Source organism: Mesocricetus auratus, unplaced genomic scaffold (genome assembly GCF_017639785.1).
Source record: "Mesocricetus auratus isolate SY011 unplaced genomic scaffold, BCM_Maur_2.0 Super-Scaffold_100027, whole genome shotgun sequence".
NCBI lineage: Eukaryota > Metazoa > Chordata > Mammalia > Rodentia > Cricetidae > Mesocricetus > Mesocricetus auratus.
The window spans coordinates 11,723,737-11,737,443 of record NW_024429208.1 but is presented as its reverse complement, the minus strand read 5'-3'; the positions used below and the strand labels follow the sequence as shown (position 1 = coordinate 11,737,443).

At 36.7% G+C, this 13,707-nt stretch overlaps 1 protein-coding gene across 12 annotated transcripts in view; it reads left to right on the top strand.

Moving 5' to 3' along the window:
• Positions 1–13,707, top strand: part of Pcdh15 (protocadherin related 15) — a 1,295,283-nt gene that overhangs the window by 1,030,080 nt on the left and 251,496 nt on the right. For all 12 annotated transcript variants that reach the window (XR_005871270.1, XM_040732073.1, XM_040732072.1 and 9 more), the window contains 2 exons: positions 4,721–4,855; positions 7,188–7,337. Coding sequence is in view for 11 of the 12 variants with exons in the window: in XM_040732073.1 (XP_040588007.1) it covers positions 4,721–4,855; positions 7,188–7,337 (285 nt within the window). In the remaining variant the exon portion in view is untranslated. The remainder of the gene's footprint in view (positions 1–4,720; positions 4,856–7,187; positions 7,338–13,707) is intronic.

The window sequence follows — 13,707 nt, the reverse complement described above, 5'->3', positions numbered from 1 at the left end:
CCAACTCTATTTTATATTTTTAAAAGAATTTGGTTCGTTTCTAGGAGTTTCAAATATCTACACTAACAAAAATAAATATCAAGGTTTATTTCAACTTACTGTCAAACTGTTTACTACCTGATAGGACAAGTTTTCTCTGAGAGGGACCAGAATTAGTGAGAATATCCAGCACAAGGCAGGGGTCTAATAACACTTACAGAAATGAGCTGCCTCAAGAAGTTGTTACCAATATCAAAAGTGATTGGCCTCAAGCAAGAGAAGCCAGGGCTCTATGCAGGAGAAGATTTCTTTGAGTTGATTTGGGAATAGTCAAGGCTAAGGTCACATGCCAACTGGATCTGTTCCTACAGATGGTAAATTACATCCTACAGATGGCTTTTTCCTTCTACCAAGAAAAACTGAGACAAGATTTCAGGAAATGCGAGCCAAGCTTGCTGACTTACAGTGCCATTCATAGTGTGGACTAGGAGTTAAAAAAACACTCTGAGCATCATTGTAAGTCTGAAAAATTACTAACGAGAACATCCTTGTATCAGGCTTTATTTTTCATAGATCAACATGCACACATCCATGAGATGCTTACTTACTTACATCATTTAGCATCACAGTCAGTGTAATTTTGAAATAGTTCTTGGAAGAACATCAAGAAATGCACAAGTTTTACAGCAGAACTGAGACCACTACGCTTCCAAGGGCAGAGCCAGGAAAAGCTGAGCATTGAACATTTCTGTAAGAACACATGAAGTGATAATCAACAATTATTCACTAGCTGTTTAATGATAGTGATTCACTAACAATTCAGTATAAGTGTTGATGATTTAAGATATTTAATCAATATGACTTTCAAGGTATTAAGTACTTCCAAGTTGATACTTACAAAATGTAATTCTATCATATATGTTAAAGTGCTGAGGGAAAAATGATTGTATATCTCATGAACAACATTGTTAGTTTAAATGAACTTCATTTATTTTTTTCAACTATTGTATATTTATGTGCATTGGGTAGTCATGACCTTTATGTTGCCATGCTTATTTTGTGTCTGATTTACATATAGGTGCCACCTGGTGGAGTTCCTGTAGGTACTAGGTTGTTGATTTTGTGGTTGCCGGTTGCTGTGTGGATCATTTCTAGTTCTTTTTCTTTTCAAATAAAATTTTATTATCACTTACTAATGATTTTTATCATTTCCTGGCATTCTCTATCATGTGTCTATATGCACATGAATATGCATACATGTATATGGGCACATATATAAACTTGTTTTATGTGCACGTATGCAAACATGCATATTGACTTGCATGTATGTGATAATATTTTAACTCATTTAAGATGTCTGTTTTCACATCTTACAAACAGCCATGTGAACACAGGCCTATACAATGAAAGTTTAATTGATATTTTATTTTACATTCAAATGTTTATTTTCTCTTTTGTATTTACATTTGGTTTGGTTTTGATTTTTTTCCTTTTTTGTGAGTGAATTGGAGTTTGTTTTACCCTACCCCAAACAATTTCCAAAGCAATACACTAATAAATCATATATGTGATGTATACTACATGAGGGTTTTAGGGTAAAATAAATTATATCCTATGTAACAGAAGAAAACATTATTCATTAATAAATTCTCTATATTAAAAAATTGAAGTTCATTTTAGAGTCACATAGATATGACTGCTATATGAACTCTCCTGGACTTGTGGGAAAATGATGTCAGATTACCTGTCTATGTGGCAAAATATTTCTATTCACATCTTATTCTGTGAAGCCCAGGAGTCTAGGCTATTTTATGTTCCAAGGCAATTCAAACACACCAATATTTCCTGAAGCTGACTCTATAAATGTATGAAAAGTCAATTATTCTTATAAAATCCAAACTCTAATATTATAATGTCAAAGGATGACTTGAGAAAATGATATTTGACTCAATGTACAGGTTGTTTTTTGCCAAAATTCTAGCATATTTAAAATGTTTCTGGCCAAAAAAGATGAAATTTCTACTTACAAAATTCTAAAGTGTTGGTGTTGTTTATGTTGACACATGAAGTTTGATACTGATCATGGCATTTTTATTTAAGTCATCAAAAGTATAACCTATTTTATAACTCATTACTAACCTTCAGATCGATCTAAAATATCAGCACTTAAGTGACCATTTGCTCAATGTTTCCAACACTGACATAAATGTTTGTTCTTGAATGATCACTAAGGTATTGTTCTTGAATGATCACTAAGGTATTTAGTGATAGCATCTGCGCATACATTACAGAGATTTAAAAGGTTCCTGTTATAAATAAACATAAATGTCAAGGAAAGCTCTGCTGTAGTAAGAGATTAAGAGCAGAGTAAGCCGAAGTGTATTACAGGTCCATGTAAGGCATTAGTTTGTTAGCTCTAGGATACACTATCTCATCAATAGTCAGTTTCCAAAGGACGATTCAAGACACTGACACTCTGAGATCATCAGAACTACTTTAGTATTACTATAGATGGAGACCTGTGTGTACTGATAATCCAATTAGCAGCATCCGATGTGGAAAATCATTGTATCTTCACAAAACTGGTCAAAGAAAATGTTGCCATTTGGAATTTGTTATTTTACTACAGTCACATAAGCATATGCAGGGTGACAAGTTAATATTCATGGAAATATTATATTGTCACAGTGCTCACATGTAAATGTATTAATGAGTGTACTTCACAAACCTACAGTATATGGAAGAGAATAAATTGAAGGAAATGTAGGCACAAAGAGAGAAGAGAATAATGGAAGATGTGAACCAGAAGGGAGAATTACATTGTTATTAAACAAATATTATCTCAAAACTTATGCATCTGCATCACAGGAACCTGGAGTCATGAGTAGAAAGAATGTTTCTGGTAGCAATATTTGCAACACACCCGGAGAACAGAAAAATAAAAAGTAATGTAAATTTTTAAGTTTTGTAATTTGATAAAATTAAGAATAACACTGGTAAACATTAGCTTATTTGTGAAATGGTAAGCTCACTATTTTTGGTCATCTTTAAATTAATAACTGAATTTCATCAAAATTGATACTACTATTTGAGAAAGGAAGAATTTTCAAGAATGTGGATCAAGATGTAATTTTTCATAATCATTTCATTTTGTGAAATTAACATAGCTCCTCAATCAGTTTAACCCATATACTAGGCATGTCAAATACCCATTTGAAGACATAAGAGTATAGGTTCTTGGCTCTTCTGGGATGAAGGATTTCATTATTTAAAATCCAATAGACAAAGTAAGTCAGTCTTGATAGTACTCTTCCTTGATTGTTCTGAGAAGAAAATAGAGCACCAACCTGATCCCCAAAGCATTGGCACAGAAGTACACACAGACAAACCTCAGCACAAACTGTATTGCAGGGTCACATGAATAACATTCATTTTGAAGATATTTGAAATGCACACAAATAATCACACAGGATAATCTACTGAAGGAAGCGTGTGGTTCAAAGTATGCCCACTTTTATATAAGTATCTATTTTCTCTTTCTACACAGAAAATTTTAAATGCAAGATCTTATTTTTCTCCAAATTAACACATGTGACAATTCCCTGCCCTGCAATATGTGATTAATACTTAGCAAGAGACCTTGGAAAGCATTCTTATACATATTGTACATCATAGCTATGATAATATTTTAAGAGGAACACACATAAACATAGTTGTCTCCTGTATCACCCAGCTTGATAAGTCTTAACTGTACTGGATTCCCCAGATTCCCTTTCATTCATTCCAGCTCCTTCCTTGTACACTGAGCAAGCGGGTAACCTTGTGTCCATCCCTTCTCTAAACAGCAGTGAATGGTGTCTTACTTTTGAAAGGGGAATGAGCAAAACCATGAAGGGTTTTCTTTTTCTTTTTTTTCAAGACAGGGTTTCTCTGTATTGCTTTGGAGAAGCACTCACTGGAACTCACTCTGTAGACCAGGCTGGCCTCGAACAAACAGAGATCACCCTGCCTCTGCCTCCTGAGTGCTGGAACTGAAGGCGTGTACCACCGACACCCAAAATATGAAGGGTTTTCGATACTATGCTAATAGTATTAGTACTGAATTTTTTTTTTATTTTTCTCCTATAGTATAATTTTCTCTAGGTTTTTTGACAGGCACAAGTATTAAGTTTACATATATTTTCTAGCAAATCATCTGGAATATTTTAATTAAAATATTGTGTTTTCCTTTGAAGAACTTTACAGTATGAAGATGAGACAGAAAAAGCAAGCCTAATATTTATGGGTAATGAATAATACATCACCAATTTTATTCCTGTTTTACATTGAAAGTGAGAGCAACACAGTAGCATGCATATGTTCAGTTTATTGCTACAAATGAAGTGCCTATAAAATTTTACAGGGAAATTCTAGGCTCCAATTTTCCTTTCTTCCTATTATTTCTTATATCTTAGATTCAATAAAGCACAGAAAATTTTATATTAAACGATCAGCAGAAGTAATTCAATTAACTTGTTTTTCTTGTTTTACATTAATTGTGTCAACACTCACATCAGTATTCCGTGACCCATGTTGTTGTATGGCTTTGGTTCCTTGTGAGTAAGTGTACTTGAATATCTCTTTAGGAATTGTTTAATGTAATGTCATTATTTATAATAAATTGCAAAGCTGAATTTCCAGGCGATAAACTAAAAGTCCATTGTATGATCACCATTTTTAAATTATGTATTTTCTTTCAAAGACAAAAGATCCAGAGCTCCACCTTTTTCTGAATGGCTACACCTCTGTCTTCACTGTCACACCCACTGGCATCACCCGCTACCTTACCCTACTTCAGCCTGTGGACAGGGAGGAACAGCAAACGTATACCTTTCTGGTAAAATATTTCATATGTTTATACTCTCATAGTTGAAACTGTTCTTGAAGTTGATAAGGACATTGATCTGTGGGGATAAACATGCCATGTCAGGAAGAAGAAAAATATCAATACATTCATTTTTTCCCTTTTACTCTTTATGAATGTGTGCAATTTGGAGAGTAACAATTGGGGAATGTGCCTTTGGAGAGTAGTGGTATGATGTACTCACTAGAGAAAAATATTTTTCTATCTTTACCTTATGGGAGTGAGTGATCTAAAGTGAAACCCAGCAAATAAAGCATTAGCTTTAACGTTTGTGGTGTGGATGTGTAACATGAAAAATATAAACCCACACACAGATATTGGGGTTTGAGCTTAAGGTTAGATAAGCAAAGCAGCCTGGCCACTAGCACTCACCTGTACCTCAGACTGAAATGAGTGATTCTGTCTCCCCTAATCCTCAGAAGGTAATTCAGACTACTATGCTCTCCTCAATGTGGCTTGAGACTAATCTATGAGACTGACTATGCTTCTTCTTTTTATACTCTGAAATCCTGAGATTAAAGTCATGTGATCCCAAGTGCTGAGATCACCTTTGTGTGAGCTGTTTCTCTTTAGGACTGGATCAATTTCATGTAGCTCAGTGTGGCCTTGAACTAACAGAGATCCATCTGCCTGTCTCCTAAATCCTGGGATTAAAGATATGTACCACCACTGCCTGGATCTGTGGCTTGCTAGTATGTCTGCTGAGATTAAAAGTGTGTATCACCACTGCCTGCCTCTGTGGCTTGTGGTGAGTTTTGCTTTCTGTGCCCTCTGGCAAACTTTAATAAGTCATAAATAAGATATCACCACATGGATGCATTTTCAATTTCACTGCTGTCTGAAGCTGGTGGTTCTCAACTAGCAATGACTCCCACCTCCAAGGGGCACCTGTTGATGTGGGAGGATGCTCCTGGCATATACTCGTGGAAGCAATGAGTGCTGTTGGGCATCCCACAGTGCACAAGGAGCCCAGCACCAGACAATATTTGTACCAGATGTGAGTAATATTGAGACAAAGACCTTGGGCTTGAGTTATTAGAGGGAGAATGAAGGTCATTAGAGATGTAGTTTGTAGCTATTTATCATGGTATAGAATATAATTGTACCAAACACTCATATGTTATTGAGGTCAAAGCAAGTTTATTTATATTCAAATTCCCAAATGCAGCATAAGAGAAAAGTGGATGATATAAGGACACAAGTCATGGGGCTTACTTAAGAGCTTATTCTGGAAGAGTCCACTTAGCATGTGATTGTAGCCACCAGAAAGCCCCATTTGACAATTACAACTTAGATATATAGTAGAATTTTGAAGTCATTCAAGTAAGATGGCCAACAGATAGCTACACAATGATGCATATTAAGTACTTATAAATTGTCAATAAGGTCTGTAATTAAGACAGTATGAGTAATGAATGTTGATGAATCATTTATGCCACCATTTTACATATCAATAGAATATTACATTACCTATACAGGGCCTGAGATTTCTTAACTAAGAATGCTAATTGTGAAATAATTGGCTTGTGTGCAAATTTTATAGTCATAAAAATTTCATATATATGTATATATATATGATATTTAATTGTACCTAGCTCAGTTGGTGGAGTACTTGCCCAGCATCCATTAAGTCCTACGTTCAATCCCAATCATTACATAAATTAAATGGGGTGGTGCATGCCTGTAATCCCAAATTAGGAGGTAAAAGTAGGAATATGAGATGGCCAGATTCATAGTCATTCTCAACTATATAATGAATTTGAGGTCTGCTGGAGCTTTAGGATTCCTGTCTCAAAAACAATAACAACAAATGTATTTAACTTTGAAGTGTCAGCAATGTCACTGGTCCGCAGTAAACTTCTAAAACTTTCCCACATCTTATTGTTTTTTTCTCAATATACGTTTTTATTTACATTAGAAACATGAATGTTTCACATGCCAGTCCCAGCTCCCTCTCCTACCCCTCCTCCCTTGTCCCTCTACCAGTCCCCCAGCCCCCCACCCAATCCCCACATCATTCTCCAGGGAGGGTGAGACCATCCTTGGGGGGGATCTCTAAAGTCTGTCATTTCATCCTGGGCAGAACCTAAAATTCTTGTAACCATGTGTGGAGGCCTTACTAATTGCTTCTTAACACATTGAAACACTTTAGATATTTGCAATTCGTGTCTTACTAATTCATTTTATTGAAAACATAGCTTAGTATATTTTTAAATTGCATTAAAAATGTATTAGCGTGTTAGAGTAACTTCTTTGCTCTTATGTTTATGTGTTTTCTCCACTAGTGTGTTCTGTCTCTCCACAGATAACAGCATTTGATGGAGTACAAGAAAGTGAACCAGTTGTGGTCAATATCAGAGTGATGGATGCAAATGATAATACACCAACCTTCCCCGAAATCTCCTATGATGTCTACGTTTACACAGACATGAGTCCTGGGGACAGTGTCATTCAGGTAATTCCACTGGCTGCAGGATGAACTTGCAGAAGCCATTCCTAGGGAATCACACATTGCTCTTCCTGGGAAATGAAAATTAGCTTCAGAAATACAACTGGCACAGCTTTAGAAACTTCCCAGTTGATGTCAGTGTTTCAAATAAAAATGAATACCTTGGGCTGGCAGCAGAATGGTTCAGTGGGTAAAAATTCTTCATGCATAAAGTCACATGTCCTATGTTTGGTGCCTAAAAACCATGGTAAAAGGAATGAATTACATAAAGAAATGTGCATGCATGCACACATGCAATCATACAACACACACACACACACACACACACACACACACACACACTAACAGTAACATATACAATATATGTGGGGTATGAAGTAGCTACTACGTACAAACATGCTGATACCTGGTTTTTCAAAACTTTTAGTTTAGTGAATGTGATTAATTAGTGTTTTGGCACATAATTGAAATATTCAGAGTTCCTTTCGCTGTTGTGGAAATGGGCTAAGATTCCTTTGTGACAAACATCAAAGATTGCATTAATTAATTAATCAATGGATTTATTAAATATTACATATTAGATATTACATACCTGGATTAAAATCAAATCACGACAGGAGATAAATTTAAGATTAGATAGTAAATGGTTCTTTTGAAACATGTGAATCAGACAAAATTATACTCTTAATTTGTTTTATTTTTCACATTTTATGTGCTCCCATTTAGATAATTACAAGCCATTGAAAAATCCTTTAGTATTCTGACTATTTGGCATAGAAGGCATAAAAACTTGATAATATCAATCTATGAGGATTTTTAAGAACCAGAAGTATAGTTAATTGTCATATTTTCCAAGCCATCTGCTCAACATTTTTCTAGGGATCTCATTAGGAAGACAGTCTACAAGTTTCACTTTAGAGTTTCTGAATGTGCATCTCAAAGGGTAAAATATAGGTGATTAGCACCGAAAACTCAATTCACTGGGTTCAGCTCTGCAACCATGAAAAGACCTAAACCTAGACCTTCTCCAACCCTGAGGGTAAGACCTGATTCAATTAAGTCACTTTCAGGTCAGGGCGGCTATGACCCTGTATTCTCACTGCAGTATCTGGCAACAAATTACTGTAAATTATTCATATATCCTGAGTAATGACAAAATAAGAAGTGTTAAATGCTAGGGCATATTTGTCATGAGAGAAATAGGTCAGGATGTTTTGAAAACTGGCCAAATGCTTCCCCTGTGGATGTAGCATAGTTTTCATGGTGTTGTCCTTGGACCTTCATTTAATTTCATCTCTGGCCTCTATCCCCAACTTTCCCATTTTTGTTTCCTTGAATTATTTCTTCCTCCTGATCTCTTCCTTTCTAGGAATGTTTTTAGTGGTTGCTGTCTTCTCTATATGCCTTTTCACTTTCTTTTTCCTTTAAGCTATCATCATTTAGTTCAGTTATCAGTAGTTTGCTCCTAAGAATTAAGTAGTTCCAATGCTTGGATCTCAGGAGCAGAGCACTTCATCGCCAACAGTATGAGAAAATATTTCTACCAGGATGTCAGCCCTGCGCATGCACACACATATATAGGCCCATGTGCACATACATGCAACACAAGCATACACATACAGGTACACATATGAACTACAAAGACAAGCACAAGATCGAACATAAGCATGCTCACATGTTCACAAATACTTCTTCAGGTATACACACATCTGTATATCTATACTCATACACCTGTGCAAGTACCTGTGCATGCTCACAGACATATACACAAACACATGTGCATGTGCACACGCATGCACACACACACCTGTAAATGTTCATGCACATACACCCGAGCATGTATATGCACACATACACATTTGCCTATGTGCACGCACACACACACACATGTGCTCATACTCCATACCTTACCCTCTATTTGAAAGCCAGACCCCTTGTAAACATCTGAAACGTCCTTGTGTTCCTCTTTTCCTCACCCCAGATCCAAACTTTCAGAGTCCATCACCTCTTTCTCTATAGTTGCTGCTTTAATGCCAGCATGCGCCAGGAATATTTTCTGTTCAAAAAATGCATGTTCTGATGAACTGCTATTACCCATTTATATTCTTCAGTATGGACAGAAAGCCATGCATCCCTTCTTTTATTTGGTCTGGGATTCTCTGGGGTCAGATGGAAAGGAATGATGCAATTGTGCTTGAGAATCTTTCTGCACGTTCACTGTGTGTGTGATCGTGAAGGAAAGGCTCCGCACTGATCCGTAAATGTGCCTCACAGACTTGTGTGGCACTTCTCATACTGAGGGATTAGTTCTAGCTCATTTATTTCCAGAGCAGACCTGCAATTAGTTCATTTTCATAGCCATAGTACCTGTGTGTAGCAGCTGATTAACAGAGTAGGTGCTGAATGCATGTATTCGAGACACAAGACTGGCAGACACCAGCCTCTGTGACTGGAGATGGGGGGTGGGGACGTGTAAGCATGTGCCCTTTATTTCTAGTCAATCTGTGGACCGGATACATTTTTCTTTAAAAAGGCATCTTTCAAAGGTAGGAGATAGGGGAATGATAATTATTTTCATATTTTTATTTAATTAGACCTGATTCTCATCTCTATAGTGTTGTAATTAGAAGTAAAAGTAAGTTTATATAGAAAACCAGCCAGTAGGGAATGTGAAAGTTTAACTAAGAAAACGATAGTAATTATGTGGTGAAGCGTAGCTCAAGAATGTTTGCCCTCAGGGATCAAAAGCTTATTTCTGGCATTTGAGGTCTACAAAAGTTAATTTCCCTTATGTATCTGTTTCTAAAACAGATCTTGCTTTGCATTTAAAGATTTATATTGTGTGTATTTCCCTGAACCATGCAGATTATGAAGACACACTGTTGTTTGTGTCGGTACGCCTTCAAATTTTTTTTAATTATTTAAAAGCCAAGAATTTAAGGTTCATAATTAGTATTTGCAATGTTATTCCTGGTGTGTGCTGACAGAACTATGTGACTGTAAATCATCCAGGAGGAGACTAGAGATAAAAATAAAATTGATTTCCCAGAGAGAGAAAAGTTGAAAACAAAGCAAAGAGATTCAAAACTCCAGTCTGCAAATGCCATATGAGGTTCTGACTCATTTCTGTGCTCTCTTGTCTCACAATTGACACCCCTGACCTGCCAGAGAGCAGCCATTTGGCTTGTTGCTTAATAACCTGATGTCATGTGAGTGAAGGTCTTAAAAAGCAAAGGTGAGAGCAAGTACCTTCCCAAAATGTGAGTCTTCGTTACAAGTTCAGTGATGTCACTGTCTATGTATCTAAGCTTGTTTGGCCTATAGGAACTCAGGTCCATCTCTGAGTGCAGTGTCTCTATTAGGTGGTAGCTATCCCAGCCTACAGGAAGTGGATAGTTTGTATATGGAGAGTGAAGCCAGAACCATCTCAAAGCTTTCAGTTATAAACCACACTTATAGGTTTATGTGTCCACCTTCTTCTTGAGTACAATAACAGACCATCTTGAATCCAGCATGAATGAGTAATGAGCCAAACTTTGGGGAATATTATCTTAAAGTGGCTCTTTAGCCTTCTATGTCTAGGCTGGAATCTTAACATTTCACCCAGATAGAATTATTTTGGTCTTCAGTCTAGGCTGACCATGAACTCACTGAATAGCAGACTGCCATTGAATTCCTGATCCTCCTTACTCCACATCCTCAAAGCCGGGATTACAGACAGGTACCACCACGTTGCATTGATGTGGTGCTAGGATGGAACCCAAGGCTTTGTCCATGCTAGGCAAACACTCTACAAGCTAAGCTGTATGTCCAACTCTTCATTCTGTTGCCTTACTCCATTCATTCACCTCACTGACAAAATTATCTGGATGCATGCATCAATGCACATGTCTACACAGCTATAGTGATCCATCTTCCTTCTATCTGCCTCACACAAATTTCACTCATGCCATGCCATACCACTGCATTTGCATGGACCACACATCATTATACCTATAATGTCAAACTTGAAAGCATTTATTTCAGTCCTCAATCTGTGTGACACCTGTTAAGGATCAGATAGATAGGAGGCCTTCCTGGATAATTAGAACTCTGTGACTCTGTCAGGATGCTTAGCACTCAAAGGCAGGTGAAAATTCATGTTCTTGCAGAGGTGGATGTAATGAGCATAGGTGTAACATCTGCCTGAGGGATCCGGACACCAGTTCTACTTGGAGAGAGGTTCAAAACTGTAGAAGAGTGAAATAATTACTTTCATTTTACTATGTTAAATATATTGCCTTGTTCTTCCGACACTATTGTTAAAGGGTCTTAAGTCATCTACTCTCAGACTTTGATTCTTGTGTGAAGACATTTCTATCAAAGAGATTTTATTGGCCATCACTTTTCCCAGGATGCCTGCTTTGCTTAGGTTTTGACTCTGCATGTTTCAGAGGGCAGTACCTGGGACAATTTAAGACTGCTGCATGTGTGTCAGTCAATTGGTCAGGAAAGAATTATCTTCCATAGAAAAGTAGCTTAGATTTGCCTTTGCAAATTTGAGGTTTCCTCAAAAAAGATAGTAAAAGATCCTAGTACACGTGGACTGTTGATACTTAAGAGAGGGATTTGATGAAAACCTGGTTTTTCAACTCTTTATTTAATATAATAAAATGTAAGCCAAATGTGAGAGAATTCAAGTGCATTCGAACACTTCAGGTCTCTGCCTCCAGTCTCACAGTCTGAGTTCTGGGAATCAGTTAGATTCTATCTAATAATTGATTTTTGAAATTGCCAGAGAAAATTAATGAAGTGCTCCAAACACCCCATGGGATAATGTCTTCTCATAATTTCATTCCTTATTTTCTTCTTCTGATAGTTCCTAAGATATGAGTGGCATGTGCTACTTATACTTAGATATCTAACTCATGATAGATGTATAACTGGGTGCTATATATTGTTAAATACATTCTCTACATGAGAAGTCTTTGATCGTTATAGTATACTGAAGAGTTGAGGCATAGACACTAGCCTGTTACAACTTTAAGCTTCAAAGACTAAATTTGTCTGATCAGCAGAAATGGTATTGGGTCCAAAGGTTCCAATTTTGAGATCCTGGTGTGTCAGATCCGAGACCAAATTCAGGAAGTGACAAGAAAGGATGCAAGACTAGAAATCTCACATATTAATGGCAATAAGACATCTGGATAACACTTTTACATTCTTCTAAGTAGTTTGAACACAGAACATAAAGTATTTTATTTATTGTTTCTGTCACTACAAATTAAGACTGTGATGTTTGGAACATTAAACTAGATAGTATCATCCCACAATGCATTTCAGGCAGAAAAAATTTGGAATTTCCGGTAATAAACAAACTATCTACCTCAGGCATCTTTCACTTGGTTTTCTACACTTAAAAAATATCCTTCTGCCTTTTACTGGTTGTAGCTTTTATTGGTATTGGCAGAAAACTTTAATGTGTTTCTTTCCCAATTGCAGCATGCAGTCTTATCCTGGTGACTCTATCTCTTTAGATAATTATCTACCTTATGAGGCCTGCTTACTTTCTCAGCTCCCATTTCTGTCCTGGAGACAAGCATCTACTTACGTTTCATCTTTATTACCTGCGGAAGGAAAAAAGAAATCCTCATTACAGCCAAGAATTTAGGCAAATACTATCACCCGTTAGCACAACATCCTTCGATTATTTAATATACCATGTGATTTCCTCAACGTTCCCTAGCAAACCACTTTTAAAGTATTTCTCAGGTGACTCTGGTTTTGTCTAATGGGTTGACATCATCATATACCGTTGCGGGTATCAAGTTTTGCTCGCTAGAGAGCCAGAGGATCAGTACTGTAGCATCAGCCATCTGTGTGTGAGGAGGCAGCACAGTGAGGAGTGGTCCAAGTCACACCAGAGGTATCTGCACCCACGAGCACATCCCGGTGCAAAACTCATAGACAAAGTGCAGATGGGCATTTCTCCTTCCGGATATTAGGAAAGAAATGTCAGCCCCTCCGCCATCAAATAGTTGTGAGCTGTGAACTCTCCTCTTGATGTTCTTTCATAACCAAGAGCTTGTGCACATCTGTTCCTAGTTTGCTGAAAATTTATCCCCAACTGGATATTGAGCTCTGCTATCTAATCATCCTGCATTTAATTAAACCATCATATGATTTTTTGTTGACGTCTTCATTATGTACTTTCTTAGGATGTCTCCTTATATTTAATTTTTTGAGTGTTTTTGCAAGGTAGATGGTTAAAAAGAAGTGTTGATTTGTTTTAATCACCCCCCACAACAACATTGGATATGTTTTGCTTCCGGCTTTTATTGTTTATGAAAAGTAGTCATACCACTTAATGTTATTTCTTCTTTTGTAGCTTGAATTT